Here is a 27570-nt window from a genome sequence, read left to right on the forward strand (position 1 = left end):
CAAGGGCACACTGCTGGCTCATGGCCAACCTGTTGGCCACCAGGACACCCAGGTCCCTCTCTACAGAGCTCCTCCCCAGCGGGTCATCCCTCAACCTATACCGGTGCATGCAATTATTTCTCCCTAAGTGCAAGACTCTACACTTGCTTTTGTTAAACCTCAAATTATGTTTCAAGTCCTTATTCTTAGCAGTTCATTAGAGATTTCCTGTAATGACTTCTCAAAATATCAGAATCCTCTGAAAAAATATTTTAAATTGTTGCTTCTCTACAACAAAAGCATAGCCTTTCTCCTCGAGAAGTAAATCCATAGAAACAATGTTATTTCGAAGTTTTAGAAAAAATATTATAAAACAGGTAATGAAACTGCCACATTCTTGTTTTGCACTGTTATATTCCTCTACCTTAACCTACTTAATCTAATCGTAGTGTTATGGCACTTGCTTTCCATTTTTTCGTAAAGCTCTTGAATCTTGTAGTCAAGCAAGAATATCAAGAATCGTTTTTAAGGAGCATTGGCTTTCAGTAAAAATTGCCTTTTAACATCTGGTATGTAAACAACGGCAGAAGAGCAATAGGACTTACAAGCATCTTACTGTTGCCCTGGTCTTCTGTTACCTTCACTTATGAGGCTCCATTTGTCAACTAAAGAGCATATCTTTGTAAAAAAGACCAGTTCTACAAGGCATCTGACTGTCTTGCAGAATCTGTGACTGTTCAGTCTGCATATCAAATATTGGATCTTCCTTTTGTGAATAAACTGCATGAATACAAAGACTTTTAACTTCAAAGCTGTATTTTCTATTCGACTCATCATGACTCTTTTTTCCCCTTCATTTGTTTTCACTGAGATGTTTTATTATCTCTGCCACACATATGCAGTTCTCACATTAAACAGTGTGGGAGGATATTTATGTCCAGTGTCAAACATGAAAAATATGTCATACTTCCTTGCAGTGATAATGTTTGCTTATAACTTTTTATCCTTCCCAGCAATGACATTACAGAACATGCAAAGTTTGTGTTAAGATGTGGAACGTTGTTTTATATGCCAGCAGCAGAATTACTTTAATCTTTCAAAATGTTTGTGACAGTCATAACTGTTTTCATCACTCAAACATTGTTGTATTTAAATACATGAAAGAGTGATTTACATAAATTGGCATGAGTCTGCAAAGCAGATCGTTATTGCTGTGGTACTCTGAGATTTTAGAGTTGGACAATAGCCTCAGTCCATAAGATACCAAATAAGGTGTCCCAGTGTGTGATTGCATCCATATGCCTCTAAAGAACGCAATATTGACAGTGAGCCGATTCATAGAAGATTTTGCTCTGAAATGAACGATTCCTCCTACTACTGAAAGAATTGCCGTCATTAAAGTCCTGAAAATTGATGTTAATTAAAAATATGGTTTCTCAGGAAACTTTCAATTGAGTACTTTTGAGACAGTTATACATAGATTGCTATAATCAGTTCCACTGTAATCATGACTTACTATAAAATTGGAAGGCTAAATGACATTGAAATACGTAACATATAATTTAGAAGTGCTTATAGTTAGAAGTATGATGTCATCCTCTCTTAGAAAACAAGGAAAGAATCTCTCAGAAAAAAAATCGTTCCTTCCAGATTATTTTCATTTTGATTGGCTTTTTTGCAGTGAATCATCTTGGCTGCCACAGTGATTGGCATTTCAACATAAAGGAGGATTTTCTATCAATCATAGAGTGGCAGAATTAATGTTAGTATTAATACCCTTGATCTAATACCAAAAACTGTGATGCATATGCTTGCTCTAAAATGTTTATCTACATTACTGATACCTTTAGTTTAATCATTACTAACTTCTCTGGAATTTAACATTTTAAGTTTTCATCAAAACCCTTATTTTCTATTCAATTAGCGTGGATTTCTTCCAGCACTCATATCATAGTCATATAGGTAAACCACATCTCAGGTTATTTGTGTTGGTTTTCCATACACTTTTCCTCTACTCCAACTGTTTTCTTCTTCTTTACTGTCTTCTAATGGATTTCCTGTATGATTTCATATCTACATGTGTCTGAAGTACAGTTCTACTCATGTATGTAGTTCATCTGAATTTGCTTTGCTATTTACATTCTTGTCTTATCCTATTTGTGCTGGTATTGAAAGTCAGTGAACTAATAAAATTTAAATTCTCGAGAAAGCTTTTCTTGGTGGGAAATACAGATGCATATCAATTATTTTAGCTTATATATCCTATGTAAACAGCTTGCTCATAGACAGAAAAAGTTAGATGGGGAAAAGAGCAGAGTCAAGAAATTGAAAGGATAGAGGAAATTAAGGCATTAACTTAAATAAGGAAAACCCAAAAGCTTACTACCAAAACACATTAATACCTACCACCACAGTGGTCACCCTCAACTTATGTTTGCCCTATATCCTCCCTAATTTTACACCATACTCTTTGAATTCAACTTGGAAATACCCTTTGCTGCTACCATAATACAAACTGATTATGGCAGTAGCATGCTTAATCTGATTTTATGCATTTATGTGGAATTTTTCCTTAAACTTTTAAAGTTTTAGTATGTTGATTGTTTCTCTACATCATTTTTCATACCTGTGTAAACATATAAATATTCTACTTTTGCATAATTGATACAAATACTAGTTGCTGAAAGTTCTGGCAGGAAGTTGCATCTCTCAGGGTTAGAATGCATTGTGGTGTAAATTGTGTTTTTCTTTGTTAAGCAATAACAGGCAAAATCTGTAGGCCAGACATGAAATAGTTGTCAGAACGTGGCTTCTTTCTAGGTCAAAAAGACAAATTAATTTGACATCCAAACAATCTCAGTATTTGAGGGGCAGTTCTCAGGAATCTGAAGCTAGTTAAAAGACAAAGTACAATGTTGCTACTGAGCTCAAAATTCAAGAATGATGGAGTAAAAACATGTGGATGATATGGATGCTACATTGCTTCAAGATTACAACTGCTGTGGAGGACAGACTTTTAATAAATGGTAGAAAAAAGTCTGATTTCAGAAGGTCACTTCAGCCTCTTCAGAAACTACTGCTATGATCTCTTTACCCTAGATGCTTGGTGCCAGGGCAAGATGTTTAGAAAAGTGTCATTACAATTTCACTGGGCTTTGTGCTGAGAAGGGCACTCACAGGATTGCTTATTGAGCACCTCAACAGAATTGGAGAGATCAGCAAAGTTTTTTACTCTTAAAAGATGAACTGATTGAAAGAGTACTGTTATCATGGCACATAAATCAATCCAAACCTTTTCCAGCATCAGGATTTTTCAGTAATTTAATTCTTGTTCCAAGACAGCCATGAAGTGCCTGAAAATAGGTTAAAGGACTTTGCAGCTCCTGTACTGTACTGTATTTTGGGGTATAACCATTTGCACAAAGCGTGTCTATAAATCCATTCATTTTGATAGTGCCTTAACGTCTGAAAACTTCCTCTAAAAAAGGTTGTTCCATTAAATATTTGATGTTATTCTTGTTGTCTCAGTCTTAAATTAAGCTATGAGAAGAATTTTTCTCTTGTCTGCTGTTCTCATTTCATCATATAAGTATCTGAGTGCTAAGTATAAATAAAATGGCCCAACTAATTTGTGTTGAGCATGCTTTAATTTTCCCTTTTCCACAATAGTACTCTTTTATTTAGAAATCTAGCAATTCTTTTTTAACATATATAATCTATGTGTTTATCATAAAGAAGGCAGGTTCAGTAAAGTTTCTGGTTGTACTTGGAAATAGTTTGTTTCTTCTAAAAACATCAATTAAAAGAATCTGACAAGACTTCTTAAGATTAATCATTTTAATACATTATTTATTATTGTATTTTATTTGAGGCAAGGAGTAGAAATATTACAGGTCTAAATTTGCCTCTTCTTTACATTTGGCTTCAAACTGCAGGCTTTTCAAACTAGCTAGCTAATTTTTCCCACACAAATAGAAGTTGTAGAGAAACTTTGAGTTAAAAGCAAGAATTAAGTACAGTAGTAATATGAAATCGTTTGGTATGTCCTTGTAATTTTGTAAATGAAATCATTCCTCTTTTTGTGGGGAGAAATTATTGAACCTATATTGTGATTATGATAGTCCTGAAAATAAAGCAGTAGTCCTGCTTTATTTTTTAAATTTCCCACAGCAAATCTTATGATTTATGATTAAATACAAACCCTTATAAACAGGACAGTTGCTAGTTAAAAATTCTGAGTATTATTGAAATAATTTATCTCTTGTATAACATATACTTTTTTTTTTATTTTTAATGTAACTGGATCCTACAAGATGTTCTGCAAATTCAGTTTTGTTTCAGATATGATGAAGACTAAAAGACTGAACTTCAGATGCCAAGTTACATCAGCTTTAGTGTAATTAATAGATAAGTGTGATGAGATTTGTTGTTTACCCACTAGCTAATCTTTAATTTTGTAAGAAATTTTCAAAACAAGGAGTGTTCATTTGACGCATTCTACTTCACTAAAATGCAGTTATAGATGAAAAGAAAAAGAAAAAGAAATTGATAGGCAAAATCTGCTTTAATATTTCACTTGTTTTTCAGTGTGACTATTTGATGTCAATACTGCAAATTTCTTTGATTTTCATTTTGATTTGATTTATCCCTAAATATGGGTAGCCCTGCAGTTGATAATCAATTTAGGTCTGAAATTTCCCCTCCCCCCATCCTGTCTTTGTAGCTGAATAAAAAGGAGAAGGTGACTGTCATACTTCTTAACAGTACATTTTTAGAAGGTCAGAATGATTAAATTCATTCTCAATAATGTAGGTTTTTTCTGTTCATTCTTTTTTATTGACAGTCTTTGTTTCTTAAAGAGCCTTCATTGCTTTTTTATTTAAACAAAAACGTAGCAAAGAAACAGATGTGTCCCATATAAAATATGCCATAAATCTTGTTTCACAAATTCTTTTCTCTGAACTTTCTGACAGAAACTGTCAAATATCCACTTTAATTCAAGTATAAAATGTTCACTTTGTGTCATGGCGCCAACCACCATATGCTGGAATAAAGTCAGTAACTAGCAATAAAAAAAGGCAACATACGCACCTTTGAAACAGTACAAGCAATCAACAGTGAGAAAGGTCTATATAAATCTATGGAGAATTAATCTCAGCTTTGCCACTATCCTGCTGTGCATTTACAATGAGATTTTGCTCCCGACCACCAGAAGTGGCTTACTTTGCAGAAGGAGTGTATCCTAATGAGGCGAAAATGTATGGAAAACAAAGCAGCAGCTTTTAGCCCCCCACCCCCACCCTTTGGATCACCTAGAAGAGTGTGTCCTAGTGTGTTCAAACGTGTGGGGCCACTACACATCACACGTTGCTGTACTTTAGCTGATCATGTGAAACCAATCTTTAGTGAGCTTAATCAGCAGAAATGATTTAGCCTCATAAATCATTGTTACCATTCCACAGGAGGAGGCAATGCTATGGCTTTTCTCTCCTAAAAGACTTCAGGCACAAATTTCCCAAGTTTCTCTGAAATCAGTTAAATTCTTTTTATAGTTATTTGTTGTTTACTGAACAGATTACCCATTGGTTCACCATCCAATTAACATTCACTTTTATCCCTCATGCTTTTGACAAAACCTGCTTCCTAATGGCTTAAACAGTTATTTTACCTCTATTTAAAAATGTTGTCCTTGGTATAAAAATGTGCTGATCCTGAAAGTTTTCATTTCTGCTACAACAGGAGTCTGTAGGTGAAGAAAACTTGAATGGTTTTCCCGAACAGAACAGATTGTTTGGTTTGAAGGAACAAATTCTCCAGTTCTGCAGACTGTTTAGATACATTTAGTCATCTCAAAGGTTAACCTGCAAAATTGCATTTGAAATTGAACTACAATTTTATAGCAGTTGATTAAAATGGAAAGGAGATTTAGAATGCATTTCTATAGTGTTTAATTTCTAGTAGGCTTTAAATCTATTTCCCACAAGTATGCAAGAAGAACAAAATAATGGCTTAATTGCATCTTAATGGAATGCAGTTTCAAATAATTTAATTGGAATAAATTGAAAAATGTAATGTTAATTCTTGCTTTCTAACTAGTAACTGCAACATATATTAGTCCTAATGTTAATGTAATAATGACCTTCTTCTGTACAAGCTGACTGAAAAAAATAGCTTTAACTTGCACAGAGTACAGTAAAAGCATTGGGGTAAGAAAAATATATTTTAAGAAATATAGGAGTTTAAGAAAATACACATAAAATGTTTTTCCTGCATAGTTAGTTATAACGTTCTGGTAAAAAGACCTTCAACACTTTTTCTGGCAAATTTATAGACAGCATTATCACTTTTAAAAGAAAACATAATTTCCTAGGTTTTTTATTACCTATGATAATAAACACTTCCTTGAATGTGTTGCATGAGTGTGTTTTGCTGGTGTTGTATGCCTCAGTGTGTGCACAGATGTCTACAGTTTGCTATGCTTTGGTAACATTAAAAATACTGACTGAATATTTTATAATGTTTAACAGTTTCTGTGTACTCTGTTAATTAGTCCTTGCCCAGTACCCATGGTACAGGCTAATAAGTAATATTTCTGTTTGCTTATATGCTTATATTGTTTGTTAAGCAACTTTACAAGGCTGCACAGAGACTCTTTGTATGATAGAAACAGTCATACATTTTCATTGGATCATTGGATGTGGGTTTTTTAGCTAAAAACAATTTTTGTACCACTGCAAAGGAAAATAAACTTGTAAGGACTGATTCAGGGAAGCATGATTAAGACCTCATGGCAGCAAGTGTTCTGAAGATTGTTTTGAAAGGATTTAAGTTGTCTATACCAGTATTTAAACTATACAAAAAAAAATTTCAAAGCCAAATCCTATGTTAAAAAATTGTCATTTTCTAATTTAGAGAGGAGTTAAAGGAAGCAAGGCATATATGATCACATTGCCTGTTGTTTGTTCCCCTGCCAATAATTTTTAGTAGGCTCAGCGATTTTGTCCCTGTGTGACACTTAGAGGTCTTAAGATATTAAACGTCTAAAATCTCAATAAAAAATATGTGGCTAAATAGAGAAGAATGACCTTTTTAGTCTTCCAGGGAGAGAGGCTGTATCATGAACTCAACCCTTAATTAAACATTAATGAATCCATTCAGGAACTATCTCTAAAATGCAGATCGATAAAAGGACAGGTTTCGCTGGTTGCATTGCTTGCAGGCCTCCTTGCTTAACTGATACTTTAGAAGAAATGTCTGTTGCTGGGGAGAGATGGGGGTGAGACTTTTTGTTTTGGAGGATTTTTTGCATTATGATTTACAGGAATAAAAAACTATTTCAAAAACAATATTTATATGTATTTTCAGCTCTATTTTGACTTTCATGAGTTCAAAAAGCTACCAAATTAGAAGTTAATGACTGCCTAAAGAAAGCCAATCAAATTATGCATACTAAAAAATTTACCTGCTAGGAATCTGTACACGGAACAGTCAAGTTTTTTATTGTTATAAGACAAAAAATCACCTGCATGAGAATGGTGGACTGCAACTTCTCATCACATTAGATACGAATTTTTCAAATTTGAAATAAAGTGGAAAATAAATTATCTCCTGTACGCTATGCTTAATATGAAGGGAGTGCTTATGTAAAAAGATTTCCTTTTTTATGGAAATAACTCAAAAGTTTCTCAATATAATAATGTAAAAATAGAATTTTCAGTCTTTATGTATAGCTCTAGAAATATAGATTTTTCATGAGTCTTTTCCTAGAACAGAACAGGTGTTTCTCTAGGATTTCTGACGTTGCATAGTTTGCTAAAATCCTTTAAGGCTATTGGGAGAGACTTTCAATAATTAGAATGAAAAAACACGTCTGAAATTAAAAACATCATTTTTTTTTTCTGAGTACCTAATTTCTGAGAACTTTTATATCCTCTGTTTCTATCTTAATTATATGATATAAAAGTAAGTTCTAAAGCTGAATTCAGTCTTTATGAAATGTAAAACCAATAGCGTGTGGTACTGAATTAGAAATTACCACGTCTTTAACAATTCCAAAAATCCAATTTTATACTCAATACCATACTTCCTGTTATCAGTCTAGCCACGCTTTCAAAATGCAGTACATATTATGGCTTTCCCTCAATTTTCTGATTTTAAATTATCTTGCATTTATACGTATTTTCATGAATGCTTTTTGATTTGCACTTGGCATTTGTTGTTTCAAAAATTCTATTAATTTGATTTCCATTCCTTTAAAATTTACATTCCGAGAAACTGAATTCTGGCAGAGTTCTATAATGAAAAGTATTTTCTCATGTTATATACAACATACAAATCATCATTATTTATAATTCATTTGCAATTACATGCAATTATTGCATATTTATGCAGGGCCCTTTCTTTTTCTAGCCAGTAAAATAACATTAATAATAAAAAAACTATATGCAGGTTAATGTTATTTACTAACAGTTTGCGTGAGTTGTTACCCTCATGCATGTTGTTCTGCTACCATCTCCCAATCAATAAAATCTTATACTGCATTGAGAACTACACATTATTTGACATGATAAATCTAGTGACTGGACACCAAAACTATATTAAAAGAAAAATTATAAGTCTGACATTTATGCACAAAAATAATAAAACTATCCAATTCAGCTAAATTTTAGAATTCATCTGTAGTGATTTTTCTATATGGTTATGTGCCCTTTTACTGGATCTGGCTGGGATGGAACTTAATGTTCTTCATAAACACCCATATGGCACTGTGTTTGGAATTTGTGGCTAAAACCAGTGTTTTGGTTCTTGCTGTGCAGTACTTTCACATTATCAAGGCTTTGTTTTTTTTTCTCCACTCTGTCCCCCCCAGCAAGTAGGCCAGGGGTGGGCAGGAAGTTAGAAGTGGACAGAACCTGGACTGCTGGCCCAAACTGACCAACAAGATATTCCATGCACATAATGTCATGCTCAGCTCTCAGAATGGAATTGAAGGGAATTTGTAGTAGGTAGTCACTGCATCAGAACTGGGTGAGCTTCAGTCTGCTTGTGTAGTTGTGACTGCTTGCTTTTGCATTGCTTGTGGGTTTTTTTCTTGCTTTTGCCCTTTCCTATTAGCTTCCTCATGCTGCTGTTGGAGAATAGTGAGTGAGTGGCTGTGTGGTGCTTAGCTGCTGGCCAGGGTCAACCCATCCCGACTCTAAAATAACAGTCCTGAGGGGAGTCCTTCATTAGATTGTTCTTAAGCTCCCAGAACTGCCATATACCATCGAGTAAACCCCTGTGAAGTTTTCTTTCTGCTTGTAGTCCAGTCATTGTTTTCATATTCCTATGAACAAGGAATAAACATGGAAAATGTCTTTACTTGATTCCCTCCTGTGAATACTGAATAGTTGGATAAAAGAATGTTTTTTAAAAGGTCTCCTTTTCCCTTGAGTTTACAGTGGATGTCCTGAGTAAGGGATTTCTTAAAAATGAAGTCTATTTGGAAGTTTTCACTGGTAATAGTTCTACTGAAAGCAAAACCAAGGGAGGTTAAATTCACCCTGCTGTTGATCCTCCTGTTTTTTATGTTACTATAGTGTCTAGGATTTTAATCATATCCAGAAATTTTTATAAAGACAAAACATGTATATTGTTTATAATGATCCTCTCTAGTCTGTTTTCCCATCTGGAAGGCTGCCTTTGACTTTTTTTTCCCACCCTGCACAATGTCTGATTACATACAGTTGATAAGCTTATTTTTTGTTAATTTTACTTCAGCATGGAGATATACATATTTAGTGTACTTTTAACTATAGAGCTTTCTGACTTCAGCTTTAGATGTTGTACTAAGGAGCATGGTTTAATGTGGATATGTTGGTGATAGGTGGACAGTTGGGCTAGATGATCTTGGAGGTTTTTTCCAACCTTGATGATTCTGTGATTCTGATATCCAGATATAGCTGCAGTACATAATTTCTAAGAGATTTTGATCTGTTACAAATGGTGGTATGTCTTCAAAAAGGTCAAGACAATACTGACTATAGTGGCTCATTCTCCTTACCTCAGTAATGCCACGGAATGTGAGGTTTGGCACTTCAGAAAAAAAAAAAAAGTATCTGAACTTTTCTAGGAATACATCTCAACCCTTCCTTTACCCTTGTTTAAAGAACTAGCATGTTTCCATCTTCACAAATCAGAGTAATTTGATGCTTTTAAAACATTAATACTTAGGAGATTTTATTCTTGACTAATGATGAAGGTAAGTTCTTGTGCTCCTAGAAAATGGCTTGTCTTTTTTCACTTTCTTAACAGCTTCTGTCCAGACTCTTTAAGTTCAGAGGTATATTACTTGGGATTCGGTTTGGTTTGGTTTTGCATGTTTGCGATTGTTTCTTTTTTTGGTTTGGGTTTTTTTTTGTTTGTTTGTTTTCTGTGACTATGTCTTATCCCAGATTCTGTCTTAAAGTAACTGTAGTTGGTTGGAAAACGTGAGTCATGAAAGAATTACTTTCTTCCTTGAGGAAAAAAAAAAAAAAAGAAAAGAAAGAAAAGCCTTGTTTTAGGGTGTTCTCCCCTCCATCCCACCCCCTTCCCCAAAAAAACCCTATAATTAGCTAGTCTCTAAATGTCCATGAAGCATAAACTTTGTGAACCACATGAATTCAGTCCTAAAATATAAATCAGAGAGTTCTGATTTCTGTACCCCAACTGTTAACTCTCTGAACATTCTCATAATTTTGAAGATTTCTCTTTGGCCTGGAGTGTTTATAGAAGTGATTAAATGCTATACATGACATCTTTCAGTTCTGAAAATAATAAGATACTGGGAAAAAAAAAACAAAAAAACAAAAAAAAAAACACTGTAATAAGCACAACTAGATCAGTAGACTTAGGTGAATTATTCTACGTAGATGGATTTGTATACTTGACAAATCCAGATTTTTCCATGCAGGGTGGAGGGACTAGCAGGGCAAATGTAACTGTTATCTGTGCACCCATTTTTCTTTCTTTGTCCTCAACTCTTAGAGCAAGTTGTCTCATCCTTCTTCTTTTGACTGTTGGTTATCTGCTTTCTCCAGCATGCAGTCTTTGACACTATCCAGTATTGACTTCCCTTTGTTCTTTTGGGAACTATTTCCTAGTACCTTGAAGCATGAAGAGACCTTGCTCCTGTTATAGCTGGAAGCTGCTATTTATTAGGTGAATAATATTTTCTGGTAATTTCTCAAGATAGCGTTGCTTTTTCATCCTCAGCATGAGATACAGATAGCAGGATGAGTAAGACCAGTGGTTGGTCTCCAGAGCCTATAGCTGCATTACAAAAAAAAATATCCCTACAGCAGATTAGAACTGCATATTTTTTAAATAAGTGTTTTCCTTTCAAATCCTTGCTTGTAAAAAGATATGGAAATTCTTCACTGACCCTGGCTTGAGTGGACATGGTTATAGTTAAAGGTATGAAAAACACTATCATACATATAATAGCTACTTCCTTGCTTCCTCTTTTCCCTCGTATTGGTACACAAACAAACACACTGTCATAATAATGTAAACTTTGCATGTTCTTTCCTAGAAGTCTCATCTTTTTTTCCACTTTCTCTAAGTTTTTTACTTCCATCTTTCCTTAATGTGTTCTTAAGAGATTAAAAACAAGTAGCTCAGTTCTTACACTGAACTATAAATATTATCATACACTATTCAATTTTATACACAGTTTAGCATTTAACTGTTTTGGTTTTCCTATACATAGTTAATTCTATATAATTATAAGCTATCAAAATTCCTGCTTATCTTTCCCAATTTTAATGATAAAAAATGTGAGAGCCATGGAAATAGCAAACTAAGTATATTAGATGAACTTTAGCCTGAAACAAACAGAAATCAGAGCTGTTCTATCTTTCAGTGGTAGCTGTCTTACTAGCAAGATTTGAGGTGGATAATGTAATGGCCTAGAATTTTTGAATTGTTTTAGTTGGAAGGAACCCTTAAAGGTCATCTACTCCAACTGCCCTGCAATGATCAGGGACACCTACAGCTAGATAAGGCTGCTCAGAGCCCTGTCCAGCCTGACCTTGAATATCTCCAAAGGGCAAGACTTCCACCACCTCGCTGGGCAACCTGTGCCAGTGTCTCACCACTCCTGTTGGGAAAATTTCTTCATAACTAACATAAATCTACTCTCTTTTAGTTTGAAACTGTTTCCCCTTGTCCTATTAAGTATATATATATAGAATTCCTTGTTTTCTTTGTACAGGACACACAACATTGTTTTTTGCTTTTGCCATAATTATATAATCTGAATTAGTATCTCCAACATATTTGCCCAACACGAGTAGAAATTACTTAGTTTTGTCAATGTTCAGCAGTGTTCTCAAGTCAACCAGTTTTTAAGTGATTTTAGTTTAATACAAATCTCTATGTAAGTACCATGGGATCATTCTGTATGCATTTCTTGATGGCCTTGTCTGAAATTAAGTTTATAACTGTAACTACATTTCATCAATATGTGCACTCCTAAAGAGAGAGCAGTTCTTTATCTTTGTATCATTACAGTGTCTGACTTCTGTTTTTATTAACATTTGCACTTACAGAATTTATTCTGTTGTGGAATAGAAATAAATCTTCCCCTTCAGTAATGTATTTTTAGATACATAGTATTCTGCTGCAGCTAAGTTGGCTATACTGTATATGGAATTAAGAAGAATTTATCAGCATGTTTCAAACAGAACTAGGGCTTTTGCTTGAGGAAAAGATTGAAAAGCAGAGAATGCCCATCCTTTGAAAAATCAAATCCCTGTAAGTAGTTCGTATGAGTACTCTGTAACAGAGAGGTTCAGATTCAGTGACCATATTTCAGACTCTTGGCTGCTTTTTCAAAAAATCTTGTACATTTAAAACTTAGTACATGTGTTTTCACTTTCCAGTTTCCTGAACAAAATGTGATAGCTATATGGAACAGTTGGTGTTAACTGTGTTTGTTACCTGTTCAGCAACTTCCAATTATTTGCACTGCAGAAATTGGTTTAAAATTGTAAGTTCTGAAACAAAGGAATATGCACAACTTAGTGCTCTCTTTTTTAAAATCTGAATGTCAAGTGTAATTATTTCTTTTTATTTTGATTAATATGTACTTCTATGTATTATGTTATCAGATTTTAAATTACTTTTCAAATGCAGTACACTTATTATATTAAGAGTATAGATTTAGATATAAAAAATTAACAAAAAATGAAAATTAGTAAATGTTTGTCACTTCTATTATATGTAGCATACAACCTATCCAATTTTGAATGGAAGGAATGCTGAATCTATGGAATCTCTAAAACATTAAGGCAGTAATTTATATTGAAATGTTTTTCACTGACAGCTAAAGAAGAACGTAAAAAAGAAGAGAGCAGTTTGGAAAATGCACAAAAATGGTAAGGTTTTTTTTGCATGTTTTTTTCCTAACTGTTTGCTTTTGGTTAAAGACGTTATTGATCTAGGAATTATATTAAATAGGAAAAATCATCTGTACTTCAAAGAAGTAATGCTTTCTGAAAATTTCTTATGTAGTCTTCCAGGAAAAAGTTCAGTTAGATTTTTAGCCAATCTCCTGTGTTTGAGGTTTTAATTACTGTCGACATTGAATTGAATCCTTGTTTTAAAGAATATTGTAGTAACTGATTAACTACTTAATGTAGTGAAATGTCATGAAACTTTTTCATTACCTTAAGCTACTGAGTGTAATACACTAAGAAACCTGTGAAATCCAAATGGCTTTCTGATCTGAACATCTATACCTTGCTTAGGCCAGAAGAGGCAACATGTAGGGAGAAGTAAGATAAGTTGATACATGGTAATAGATAAGAAATTGTTATTTCTATTAAATATTGTGTAGCAGGTTATATTTTCATTAGATTGAAGTGTCTACCTTTAACCTCATGCTTACTCAAGATTGTTTGGCTCTTCATAAGAATGTAAAATGATAAGACAATTTAAAGAAAAGCTCGCAAAACAATTTTCATGCATTTCTTGAAGAGCATCTATGAAAAGAGTATCAGATATATAGAATAATAGATACACAACGTGTTGATTTTTTACTTCATTTGCATTACAATCAATTGACCAAATGTTTCTCAGCTGTTTGGCTGTACAAATTGACCAGGATAGCTGAGCAGGGAGCAGTAGAACCAGAAGCTCTTTGCAGCTCTGCTTCATGTAACAGCAGCCCTGTTAAATTCCTAGCTGAATCCTCCATTCCAACTGATGCAGCTGATAGAGCTGTCCTGAATCTTGAATTCCTCTGTCCCCCCCTCCTCTGCCTTCATCCTGACACTTAGTGCTTTGCCCCTTTTCATGTTTCATCTTCTGATCTTCCCCAGGTAGCACTGTTTGTTTTCATTCAGCATACTCTAGCTTCCTGGGCTGCTTCCTGACTTTCAGGAGTAACAGATCTTTTCAGCAGTAACTTAAAATGCTGAATGTTTAGTTAGCAATTGAGAAACTAAATTCAGTATCAAACAACTAATTCCTTATGTCAACTGCAAATTAGAAGTACCTTTGTACCCTGGAGAGCCAACTCTGCTCCAGAAAGGCTGCAGAGCAGATGGGACATGAAAGCAACTGTGCCACAGAAGGAAAGTTTATCAGGAGGTAGAAATTAAACAGGTCAGGCAGCTGTTAGTCAACAGTTTAGCCAATTTTCTGCCACCTTCTGCAGCAAATGGAAACAGTTCACCTGAGACAGGGATTGTCTTGGGAGATATTTGGGAGTTTTCTCTCTCTTTTTCTGACTGTGCAGGAAGACTAATCTGGATGTCCAAGTAAGGTGGAGTCATGCTGGGCTCAGAAAAGTAGTGTAAAGTACAAATTACCACTGATCTTTCTTTAGACTGTGAAGAATAAATATTACTTTTAGTAACTATCACCAAATCTTACTGGATTGTGACCTCTGCTTTGCAGAGAGAAATGATTCAACCTTTACAAAAGTGAACGTACTACTTCGGTTCATTTAGGTCAGGCTCCATGTAGTGTTACTAGTAATGTCAATCGTTCCATTTTATCTGCACAAAGCAACGTCATAAAGGTTAAATAAGCATAATCAATTAAAATATTGACAGGAGTATCTTCTGTAATAAAAATATGAAAATGAAAATATTCAGCTGCATAACAATTCCGTAGCTGCATTATAAAATAAAAGTGCATTACCATATTGATAATGATTTTTTTCATAAAATTCGTTGCTGTTATCTGCTTATTGACATACTGGGAAGGAGACAATATATTTTCTTTAAAATCTCTAACTATTTGAAAGTTATTTTCAACCAGAGCTGGAGGTTTTTTCCTCATTTGGCACATGACTCTTCTGTAATCTTTCTATAAAGATAAGTGGCAAAGTAAGGTCTCAGTGGCACACTGTGAATAAAATTAAAGACTTAGGTAGAATATAGCATTTCCTGTAATACAGGAAATTCAGGTTTTCTTCTTTAAAACTGAATGCCCATGATTTGACTGTGTGACATATCTCTATGGTGGTTCATGCATCTATAAGCTGACCTCCTGAGAGTGAGGTAGGTGTTGGAAGGATAGTTACACCCGGCAGGAATTGCTGCTATGATTTCCAAGGCTAAAAGGAAGTTATGGTAACTACCAGCCTTGACTACCAAATCAGGAATCAGCCCTCAGACAAACTGTTTCCCCTGTAGACTTCCTCTTGACAGTTTCTTTTCCCCCCCTCCCAGCTTTGAAGAAACAGTGGGATACTTTGGGATAAAGCCAAAGCCTGGTGAGAAGGAGATCACACCAAACTATGTTTTCACGGTGTGGTACGAATTCTGCAGTGACTTCAAGACCATTTGGAAACGAGAGAGCAAAAGCATTTCCAAGGAGCGGTAAGGTTCTAATAAAGTCATTAATACCATTTTAGATGTCTGGGAAACTGTTCCTTCTCAAACCTAACAAATTATACTCCTATATTTCACAGGCGTCATTGTTTTCTTTCAGATCTAATGGACATCAAGGAAAGATTATTCCCTCAGGGTGCGTAGGAAAATTCACCAAAGGCATGCTGTCCCCACAAAAAGATAAACACATATAATCTGATAAATTACACTTTTGTAACCCCTTCCAATTACTAGCTAGTAAAATGAAAGGGGAGCTGTGCTAATTTGTAACAGATTGCTTCTCTGTGCATTTTCATGTTGAACTAGCCTAAATGAGGCGATATTGCTGTCGCAGACAGTACAGACAAATAAAAGTGAATGCTTTTCCAGTTAATATACTGCACTTGCATCAAAGGGAAGCCCCAGAGATTCAGGCCACACTTAGCACTGTGTTGAAGCCCAACACTGAATTTACAGCACCACTTCTGACTCTTGGTGTCCTGCTGAGGACTTCAAACTACTTACCGCTAGATCTCACCGCAGTCAACTTATTTTATTAGTTAGAGTAAAAAAATAAAATATAAATCCTTCAATTATTTGCACACTTTTCTTAAAGAAGCTAAAAATCTTTTGCAAAGATAAGATATCTATACTGTGAGTGAATAAATGCCATGTTAATCGTATCTCAATTCATTTGAAAAGACCTAAAAGGTGGTATTGTGATCATGCTTTGCAAAAGAATGGACTAATCACTTTAAGCATGGAATACAAACCCTGGTGTGTATTCTGAAGTGACACAGATGTAAAGAAAAGATTTCCTAAAAGATCTTAGCACTTACATTTGCCTTTTTTGCTTTAAATCAGTGGGGATTTTTGAATCCTGTAAACATAGATTTTTAAAGGACAAAATGAAGAAAATATAAATTCCTGATTGTCAACCTTCTGTACATTGTTTTACAGGTTTTAAACTCTTGAAAGTTGTAGGTGTTTGTATAATCTGTATAATAGTTAAGTTGATTTTAGAAGTTGACAACTGTGAACGTTGTCAGAATCTTTTATTTCTTTTTCTCCAAGTCAATATTTAAATAGTTAAAAAAAAAAAAAAAAAAAAAAAAACCACACGTAAAATTATTAGCCACTAAGAAGATTGCTCTAATCATCTAGGGATCGTATCATGGATATACTTCAGTTCAGAGAAAAAAATTATCCAGAGCATAAATCTATTCCTTTGTATGTAGTTAGTGCTTTGCTGATGGGATACAGTGATCCCTTCAGGGTAATTGATTTAAGATGTTGATTAATTAAATGTTTGATTAATACATTAGAAATCTTTAAAAAAAAAAACCCTCAAAGTTTCTTAAAACAATGTTCAAGAGATCTTCGTGAGTAAACTGCTGTATTCTGTGTTTTCCTGCTGGAATGAGATGAGAATTACTCATTGTTTAATGATAATGTAAATAAAATATAATAGTAAAAATACATTGCAAATATTTCATCAGTTCCTTTAATACATATTTCTATTCCTATTCATGAATGTAAAACAATGTCAAGGAATATTTCTTCAAAGTGCTAATTTCTGGATTATATAGACTTTTTTCAGAGTTCTTTTTTTTAAAAAAAAAGTTTCATTAATCTCAGAAAAACAATCCATTGTTGTTTACATTAAAAATCTAGGTGATTCATCAAGACTATGAGGTGCTGAAATGAGGATCTTTGTGCAATAAGTAAATTAGGATGACAGAAAAGCTGTTTTCATCATCCTAAATTGTTTTGTAATGTGCTACTGAAAAGAAGAACCTCATGAAATCAGTAAATTTAAATGATGGGAAAACTATTTTACTCATCTGAAAATGTCCTGTGAATTCACGACCTTTTAAGGTTTTCTTTTACAAAGTGTGAGACTAATAGTTGGTGAACTGATGCCCAAGAAATTTTGAAGGAAAGCTCATTCTGCACATTGGTAACTAAAAACCTCAGTATGACAGGAATGGACAGCTGTCTTCCATAACTGACTAATTAATTTGATGCACTATTTGTTTTGCATTTCTAGAGATGGTAATTAAAAAGAAAAAAAAGAAGATTACGTTCATCAACAATGAATTCTTTTGTTCTAAAAAAAATTTAAAGAGGAAAAATTGGTATCATAACTCAGTATTTTCATTGTTGAGTTCTGAAACTAAGGCATTGATATTCTTATGTAAACACTTTTACTGTTACCTTACCCTTCAAATTTCAGGAGGAGCTGAAGAAGTATAAAATGTATCTGAATTAATCTAGTCATGTAGATACCTAAATATGGATTTAATTGTTTACGTTTATGGGGGAATGTCAATATTGGATTATAATTTCTCATTCATTAAGTATGGCTCAGAAAATTCTAAATTTAATTATAATATGCCGAATTATCAGTAATATGCCATGCCAAATATACATTTTTAAAAATATAAGTTTAAAATTAATAGTAGTGAACTGGGTCAAAAGATTTAAAGTGGAAAATTAAATTTTTATACTCAAAATGAGCTAGTTTGTGTTGCATAAGAGAAACTATAAAATCTCTGAGTTTCTGGGAGAAAGGATACCCCCTGTAACAAAATGACAGCCTCAGCTGCAGGAGCCTGTTATGTCTAACATCTACTTGGCTCCTAAATGTAACACAACTGTAGAAATCTAATTAGATTAATGCTTTTTCATGAAGTAAAGGAAACACTTTAACAGAGCTGCCTGGCACTTAACTCACCATGAAAGTAAATCAGCTGCCTGCAAAATATTGTTGAATTGTTGTCTCTTTCCTGGACAAAATTTGAACACCATTTAAAAAAAAAAAAAAAAAAAAAAAAAAAAAGACAAGACAGAATTGCAGATAGATAACAAACCTAGATAGATACAACAAATAAATGACTATAGAGATAAAATGAAGAAACTTTTAAATTGTGTGCATCCAGATACATCAACTGCTTTTTTTGCTTTCTTCTTCTTATGAGATTTTGAGATGCTATCCAAACTGAAGTCCAAAACAAAGTTCTGCCATCTTATACTGTGGTAAATTGCATATCTACAAGTCTCATTTCCTTTTTTTAGTCTATTAATTTTATTTTCAGTTAGAATGTCTATGCATTCAGAATCAAAATAAATGTGTATTAATATGTGAATGTCTACCCATAAGTCTATTAAAGCATTCAAGATCTATTGAAGTGTATTTTAACATAATATCCTAGCCAAGCCTGAGTATGGGGAAAAAATATAAACATATATATTAAAAAAAAAAACAAACAAGTAGTTTGCAGTGATGAATAGAAAATCACGGAATGTAATTGTATGTTTTGCAAAATAAGTGTGATAAGGATTATCATGTGCTTACGCTTTACATATGAAGCAAGCAAATAGGAATGGAATTATTGCTGTTAATTTTTCTCAGTGCTTCCACTGTAAGCATAAAATTGTAGCAACAGTTACCACACTAGATTAAGTCATTTCTTTTAGATAGGATACACATACAAATTGCACAACTAAGGAACAGAAATCAGAAAACAAAAAAGGACCAAAGTTTGTCTCGATGTCTAGAGAAGACACAGTCATTTGATAAACAGAAATACATGTCTCATCTTAAAAATAGGGTGCTTCCTGCTTTTAGAAGGTCCCTTTTTTGTTCTTAAATGTTATCACTAGCACAAAACACATTGATGGTATCACCTTTATCTTGTGAAAAGAGCAATAGTGATTATTTTTGGGGGTGCACAATCTGAACAATAAAAAGGCAGTGAAGGTGCCCAGTAAATTTTTGTTTACTATAGTAAGTTGGAGTTGGCTATAGCTTTCTACCTCTTTCATTTTTGGTGCACATTATTGGTCTAACCATCAATTAAGCTAATCTGTGAGGCTCACTTGCTCCTAACAACTGAAATTTGGCAGGAGCACTTGCCATAGAGGAAGCAGTGGATTATATTTTTGTTTTCAGTATTACAGTGAGCAATGAGGAAAAATAATCTTTAGTTCAAGACATTATAACAGTTTTCGAAGACCAGATTTATTTTATAGCTTGACTTTAAATGTGAATTTCTCTCACTGTATCATATGTAGTATGTGATATATATACTATGCTGCTCAGAACCTAATGAAAAAGATAAATTAGAGAACTTAAAAGCATGAAGGCTGAATGGGAAATAGTTATTACTTACCTCATCTAATACAATATCAAATGAAATTTGCAAGTGGCTGATGCAAACCAAATACAATGATTGCTTACCGTAGCCATACTTAATTGGTTGAACACCTTCCCACCAGATGTACCAGGTGCCAAAAGTTTGCATTGCTTCTGAATGATTATGGTACAAATCCATATTAGAATATGAAGAACTGTTCATAGAGAGTTTCCTGCTGGGAAAGAATTGTGGGGATTGCTACTGAATGCTTTGGCTGTCCTTAGACGTTCCTTAGTATCTGGTGGTACCCAGCTCAGATGGACTGAAGCATATTTTTAGTCTGGGTTGTTGTAGATTTTTTGGGACTTACTGTTATTTTCTTAAGCACCAGCTTTGATAAAAGCATAAAGTCATTTTTTTTTCTTGTGACTACAGCAGTAAAATTCATCACCTTCAAACAGACACTCAGTAAATCCAGAAAAAAAGTAAAGGCAAACTGAGTGTATTAGCATTTTGAGATTTGGAGAGAAATTCCACTGATAACTACATCAGTACAAGCATAGAAAAATGTATGTAAAAGAATATTTATATACAATTTAAAGATTGGATCAATAATGTTCAAGTTCTTTTTAGAAGGCTTGACAAAAGGCTTGACTAGCCAATTCTATTGTACAATACAGTGATAGAAGTGGAGAATATTCAAACTTCAAGGTCTGCTATAAGGTTATTGTGATGCTAACCAAGGACTTTACCAAATAATTTTCTGTCTTCATACACCAGTAAGACCTGAACATTCATGAGTAGCAATTGGCTTGCTCAGTCAGGAGTTTTTGTATCCTAACTACTGTGGCTTTCAAGTGCAGATTGAACCAGCTCACACCTTCTGTTTGTCTGGGTGGGAAGCAAGAATGAACGTGACAAGAGTTTATCTGCTGAGTCCCTGGCTTACAATGAAAACTTTATTAAATACAAACATATATTTTAGTTGAATTTTTGTGTTGGAGTTATAAATTAAAAATAAAAATGATGCATTTATTTTTCACTAATTTGGTCCAATTTAAGAGGCATGACTTGGATCTAGTTTACAGGGAAGGCCAACCCCTGTCACATCGAGGCAGGAAAAAAGCAAATTATATTCCCTCTGATTATAGTAAAGATTCGAATATAATATTGGAGTCATGAGTCTCCCAATTAAAAATACATTTCTTTGTTCACTTCATTTGGTTTTCTTTTCCATATTGTGTGATATTGTGTTATACTGTTCAGCATTGCAGTTGACATCACATCTTCTTTATTCATTAGGATATATTGACCTCTTTTGCTCACCACTGAATGAGAATAATGTTTCTTTTGAACATAACCATGTTGTGGTTGATCAGATTTCAAAGCTTAATTGACTTACATTCCTTAAATCTTCTTTTTTTCTCCTCTGAAACACACTGACACACCAGAACTATTAGTGTTTAATGTCTTGAATGGTAAGTAGACCTGAGTTGTGACATTCACTGATTAATGCTGCCCAAAACACAACGTGTGAGGAATATCTATTGCCGCCTCTGCTGAGATTATAAAACATGCAGGAAAAAGAAAAGCAGGCCTTCCCCAAGGTGACCCTGTCAGAAGTAAGTCTTTAGCTGTTTTCTGTAAAGACAAGCCATTGCTGTTTCCTCTGCAAAAAATATTTTTCCAAGTTTATAATTAGTCGTTCTTAGACTGCTCTGCCCCTTGAATTGTGCAGTCTCCAAGCTTTTAAAAGTCATGGCTTTTTAGTTAGGTGAAGTCCCTAGTGAAGAAAAAGGGAAACATCACTCTCATTTTCAAGGAAGGAAGAAATGATGACCTAGGGAACTGCAGGCCAGTGATCCTGAAATAATGGAAAGGAATACACAAATTAATCTACTGCCGCCAGGCAAATTTATGATTTTAAATTTGGATGGTTTTCATACTATTTTGTTTTTCTCGTTTCAACAATACTGCTTCCATGTACAGTAGCTAGTTCTAGCACCCTAACCATGTTTAACAAATAAAAGAATTATTTATTAGGCAAGTTTACAGTGTGGATGCTTCAGTGATGTAATTACTGAGCTAACCACTTTGTTAATAACTGACTTTAAAAAATCCCAGGAAATTATATTAATTTTAAATTATGTACTTAACTTTCTGTGAATGCCTCCTAATCTTATCAGTCATACATTTACAAAGTGATTTCTCCATAAGAGAGCAAAGTGTTATACATAATATATCCCTGAACCAAATATCAAATGATTCAGATAATTTTAGTGAGCTGGTTTATTTTTATTCCCTATTCCAAACTATTCATTCTATGTAAAAAAATTCCAGATTTCTTGAATATAGTGCAAACATAGAATAAAACACACAGAGCTACACCTAAATCAGCAACAAGCATAATTTTCTTTTCAAGACCAAGCGTGTATAATCCCTAGAATTCACCTTTCAGCTGAAAATGTGGACTCAAAACATTTAAGAGCAGTTCAGAAAACTGTCCTAGGACCAAAGAGAATGTGATAGGAAAGAAAACATGATTGAAACAGGTAAAAGTTTAGAAATTCATACCTCCATTTGATTGTGCTGAACCTGTTTACATACACCTGAAATGCATTATCATCTTTGCATAAACCTCTGTAGCTGTGAGGAATAGCATGCTGTTCAGTGGCTGCTGTCATCTATGAAAAAGAAACAAAATGTACTGATTAACAAAAAACTGTAAAAGAGTGAAGTGGTATGTTACAGCTTAGTTGCTGGCTTGACAAAGAGAAAATTAATTAAGTTTTAGAAAGACTACAGATATGTTTTAAAATGTATAGAATAGTAATTTCATCTTGTTGTTGTTGAGGTTGTACATGCAGCTAGGAATTACAACAAGGAATGTTATTTTCCAACACTGAATGTTGATAAACACAATGAGGAATTTATGAATGTGTTCTGTATTTTTAAAAAGATGTCCAGAATTGGGTATGCTGATGTTACAGCAAGGAAATACACATCAGTAATTGCAGCTATAATCCACTTTCCTTTCTGCTTTTCTTCCAAAATTCCTCAAAAATTGAGCGTGTCGAAAGTGGTTTGAACTGGACGTGGTATTTTTAATGCTTTTTGACTGGCCATAACAATTATTTCTACTAGTGGAAAAAATTAAATAAGAGAAGAAAATACAATTTTTCAGTTCCAGAGTGCCATGAAATGTGTTGTTTATAGTAAAAGGCTGACCTTGTGTGCAGTAGTGAAAAGTGGGTTGCTGAGTTTTTGCTTGTAAAAACTCACTTGCAATTTTTTTCCCTCTGCATATTGCATATTGAATTGTAAAGTAGGTGTCTGTAGCATCAGCATTTTAAAGGCTGATAGCTGGCCAGATCCTGTCTTCAGCATGCCAAGAATTTTCTTTCCTTTTTTTCGCTATTTAGCACATAATTTCCCGTGCCTTTTCTTCTGTCTGAAAGAGGAGAGTCAAGTCCCTTTCTCCTTTACTTCTTGACAAAACTTCTGATTGTCTTCTTCTCAGTGAATCCTCACAGAAGCACAGGATTTAGGATCTGCAGTACAGTAAGATCGAAAGGCAAGAATAGAAACAATGGAATCAGATCTGTGTTCTCTCCCCTTATCTCAGTAGTGCTTTTAGTAGACTGGTGTGTAGTTGTGCACAAGGCTGCCTTAACTATCTGTACACAAGAACCTCTTCTGATTTGTGTTTCTCAATCACCACATCAGTGAGATTGGCCTGGCAATTCCATGTAAAGCAACAAGGAAAACATTAAGATAAAAACTGGCAGATGCTTTCATTTGAAGATCTTCAGAGGAGATTAAGAGGATAACCCAGCAAATGTCTTGCTAAAATATTGTATTCTACATATATAAAAGATCTAGCCAGCTAGCTTGTGGATGTTTTGATAAGTATCTTTTTGCCTTCCTACTGCAGCTGTTTTGGTTCCATACAATCCTGATTTTACAAGAAGGGAGAGAGAGTTTGCCTGCTGAGATTTTCAGTGCACAACGCAGACAAACCGTGCTTTTGCTTTTGCATTCCTCTTCAGTTAAAATGCATTCTGATCTATTTTGGTACTTTATGAAATGCCTTTGAATATTAATTAGTATTTTGTTTGGTCAATGTGTCTAAAAATGTTGTTGGTGGTACTTCCTACAGGTAAAATATATATTAAGCAACTCTAGAGCAGTTTGAATTTCTGTGAATCTAACAATGCCTTTTGTGTATATTTTGTTTCAGAATTAAAGTGGCTCAGCAATCAGTAAGCAAGTTAACTGCAGAGAAGAAAGTTGAAACAAAGAAAATCAATCCTACAGCTAGCCTGGTATGAGTTCTTTCTCAGCATAACATTTAGAATGTTTTTGTGACACTGTTCTTGTCATTCAGGATGATGGTGGGTTTTTGTTCTTGTTGAAGTGTGATGCAGAGTTCTTAGTCAGTTTGAATGTAGCAGGTTATTATTCTTCCCATAGAAAAATTGCAAAGTTTATGCCCTACAGTAGTCTAATAGTGAAGGTTAAAACTTAGTTTAGTTGTGCCTAAGTATGGCTCTACTATTCTAGACAACAAAACATAATTAGACCTTTTCTGGTTTCCTCCCCCTTGCTGCTAAGTCTCTTGCATTTTCTTTCATGCTATTTAGTGCACTGTGGCTTACTGTACACATTTTAAAAATGAGAGAGTGTCTTCTTTCTTTAAAACCTTTCAAAATGTTTTTTACTCTGTTGAATAGTGGTAGAGGGGTTCAGATCCTCATTTTGTCATTAGTGTTTCCCAGGTTTTTTTCGTAGGACACAGAGTAATAATTTACACTGTAGATAAAGATGGTTTTTATCTTTGAGCAAGGCAAAGAATTTCTCAAACTGTGGGATGCAAGAGAATAAGGGAGAAAAATGTACATGAAGGAAATCAGTTATTTCCATTCCCAACAGAGCATATCAGTTGCAGGATAGGTGACAGAGATATGAATGACTAAACTTGCTTGGGAAGAGGTCGTTAAACAGCATAATCTACCTAATGCTAAATCAGAGTATTTATGTCAGCAGAAACAATTCTGGACAAAAGAAGGTATTAGATTAAACTCAGAAATGTATTCTTTACTCTCGCTGCACTGATCTTCACAGAGCTGCTCATTCATCTGGTTATTTTTAAAGGCACAGTATTTGACAAGTGTGTAGCTAAAGCAAGCTCAGCTTCCCTAAAGTAACTAGTGAACTCACTGTGAGCCTTCCTTGAGTGCTCCAGGAGTTTTTTGTTTGATTGTTTCTTTTTAATTAAGCAGAACTCCAGTCTGCTGACTCAGTTAGTACTTCTCAGTATTCTAGACGAAATATTTAAGGCAACTTGAGAGCAGACAGAAAATTAGAGGAAATAATGATAATAAAGTTCTTTTTATTTTTAACAACAGAAAGAGAGACTACGTCAAAAAGAAGCCAATGTGAATGCCAACTGAAAGAAGAAAGATGAAAATAAAAGTGTGTCGTAATACCTTTCATGATGCTTTATTATGCCCATGGCCCAGAGAGCACCTTATGTTTGTTACTGAATTCTGCTTTGCTGATCTGTTCCAAGACAATCTACTAAAGGTTTTTCAGTTCCTTCAAAGGGGTTTGTACATAGAGTAGAAGGAATTCTAAGAAAATTTTTTACATGGGAATTCAGAATGATTTTCTGTAGTTCTTCCTTACATTGTAAGGAATCTGGTTGTTTATGGTTATTTAAAGGACTCTATGTGTAATGCAGTAAAATGAAAGAGTTTAAATGAAAAATTTGGATACAAGGTTAGATAATGACTAACAACTTGTAGGTTATTTACAGGGCTTTGTGTAGATTAGAGCAAATATGCTGTTTGGCTCACAAAGCACTGTTACACCATATTTTTTCAGCAGTAACTGAGGTAAAATAGACTAACTGTAAGTAATATTACAGTGTCTGAGTACTGGATGCATCTTTCTAAAACTGATTAAATGTAATTATAGATTTACTCTGTATTTTACTATAAATATTTTTATAGAGACCTCAACTTATGCCACACATTGAAATGAAAGCAATATTTTGCACATGGAATGGAATAGCTTCAAATTCTTTATTGGTATGATCGATGGCGTAACTGATTCACTGTTTTTTTTTGTTTGTTTTAACCTGTCCTATATTCTGAACTCAAAAAAAAAAAAAAAAAAAAAAAAGAGATAGTATGTTTTTATTTCAGTGTATGTTGAAACTACCAGTTCCATAAAATAATGTTTTTACTCATCATTATTCATTGAACTAAAATATAACAATTTGTTTCCATGAAGTTATATATATGTCATTAAATCTTCATCTTTCAATTGTATTGAAAGCTTTCTTTTAAACAATGAATAAGTCACTCTAAAATGCCCGGTCATGCCCTGCTATAATTTTATGAAGAATTATAAATATCTATCTACATGGATATATAAATTTAATAAGTAAAACTTGAGGAAGAAATATGAGCTGTTATCCTGTGGCATTGTAATCATTGCTTGTAGAGTAGCAGAGCCTGAAAAAAATCTACCAAATATCCATTGTTACTTGAAGATTCTTAGAAGGAAAAGTCCTGAAGGATGAGTTAATTTAATGTAAAAACAGGACAACAAACTGGAGAAAATGTTCTTCTGCTTGCTGACCGGAGAGAGAAACTGCCTTCTTCATGAGAATGATAACTGAAGTTTATAAGGAAGAGCTATTAGATATAGAAAAAAATACCAAAAATAAAAATAAATGGGAAGGCATTAGTAGCCCTTTGACTTAATAGATGGAAAGTATACCCATGAAACAAATTATTCATCACTAGAAATGAACACTTGTTAAAGAAGACAACAGTTGTGGAAATTACCTTCCATTCATGACTGTAGCTGGAAGAGTTCATGTACTGCAGGTTTCTTAAATGACTCTATCAGTCCTGAATAGATAAAAATAAGGGAAGCAAGATTGTTCTGTATGTTTTGGAGTTTCTAGCTGCTACAAATATACCTGAGATGTGTAAGCATAATTCTTATGGAAACAGTCAATAGCACACCAACAAAAATAAACTAAGTTTTAGCTCCACTATTCCCACTGAAGAAAAATACATTCCAAAGATTTAAATTTTGTCTTCCACCAAGTAGGTGAAGTACATTTATTTCCAATATTATCAGTGCTAACAGGAGCAATAACGTTTATAAAAACCAAAGAACAGCAAGCAAGGCAATTCTGATGATCTTTTAAGCAAACAACTGTTGAGTTTTGATATTGTTTTTTATCTGTCCTGAAGAGAATGTATATCGACATTTGGTTGATTGGGATTTTTTCATTGACACGTTTTATCTAATACCAATCAATAAGAGTAGTACTGTTTGTGAAATAAGGACTGATGTTGCAATTCTTATTAAAAATATACTGTGGAAAACGTTTTTAAATTCTTGAAATATCCTGTTTCAAAATTTTCTCTGTGAAATTTCGTTTTTCAGTTCGAAGTGACTTTTTTAGTTTGCAGTGTTGAAAAATGTATATAAAAAGGGATTTAAATGAAAATTTTTGATGTAAAGTGTTCCTTGATTAGATTTATAATTCTTTTTGTTTTCAGATTATAAATTTGCCAACATTT

General features: G+C 33.8%; 1 protein-coding gene across 2 annotated transcripts in view; it reads left to right on the forward strand.

The window, feature by feature from the left end:
* Positions 1-26143, forward strand: part of FMN1 (formin 1) — a 180072-nt gene extending 153929 nt beyond the window's left edge. For both annotated transcript variants that reach the window (XM_090141247.1, XM_031593723.2), the window contains 4 exons: positions 13328-13379; positions 15684-15833; positions 24204-24288; positions 25372-26143. In XM_090141247.1, coding sequence (XP_089997373.1) covers positions 13328-13379; positions 15684-15833; positions 24204-24288; positions 25372-25416 — 332 coding nt within the window. In that variant the 3' untranslated portion in view covers positions 25417-26143. The remainder of the gene's footprint in view (positions 1-13327; positions 13380-15683; positions 15834-24203; positions 24289-25371) is intronic.
* Positions 26144-27570: the final 1427 nt, after the last annotated feature.

The sequence above is a fragment of the Phasianus colchicus genome, chromosome 5 (genome assembly GCF_987193195.1).
Source record: "Phasianus colchicus chromosome 5, bPhaCol1.hap1.1, whole genome shotgun sequence".
Lineage (NCBI taxonomy): Eukaryota > Metazoa > Chordata > Aves > Galliformes > Phasianidae > Phasianus > Phasianus colchicus.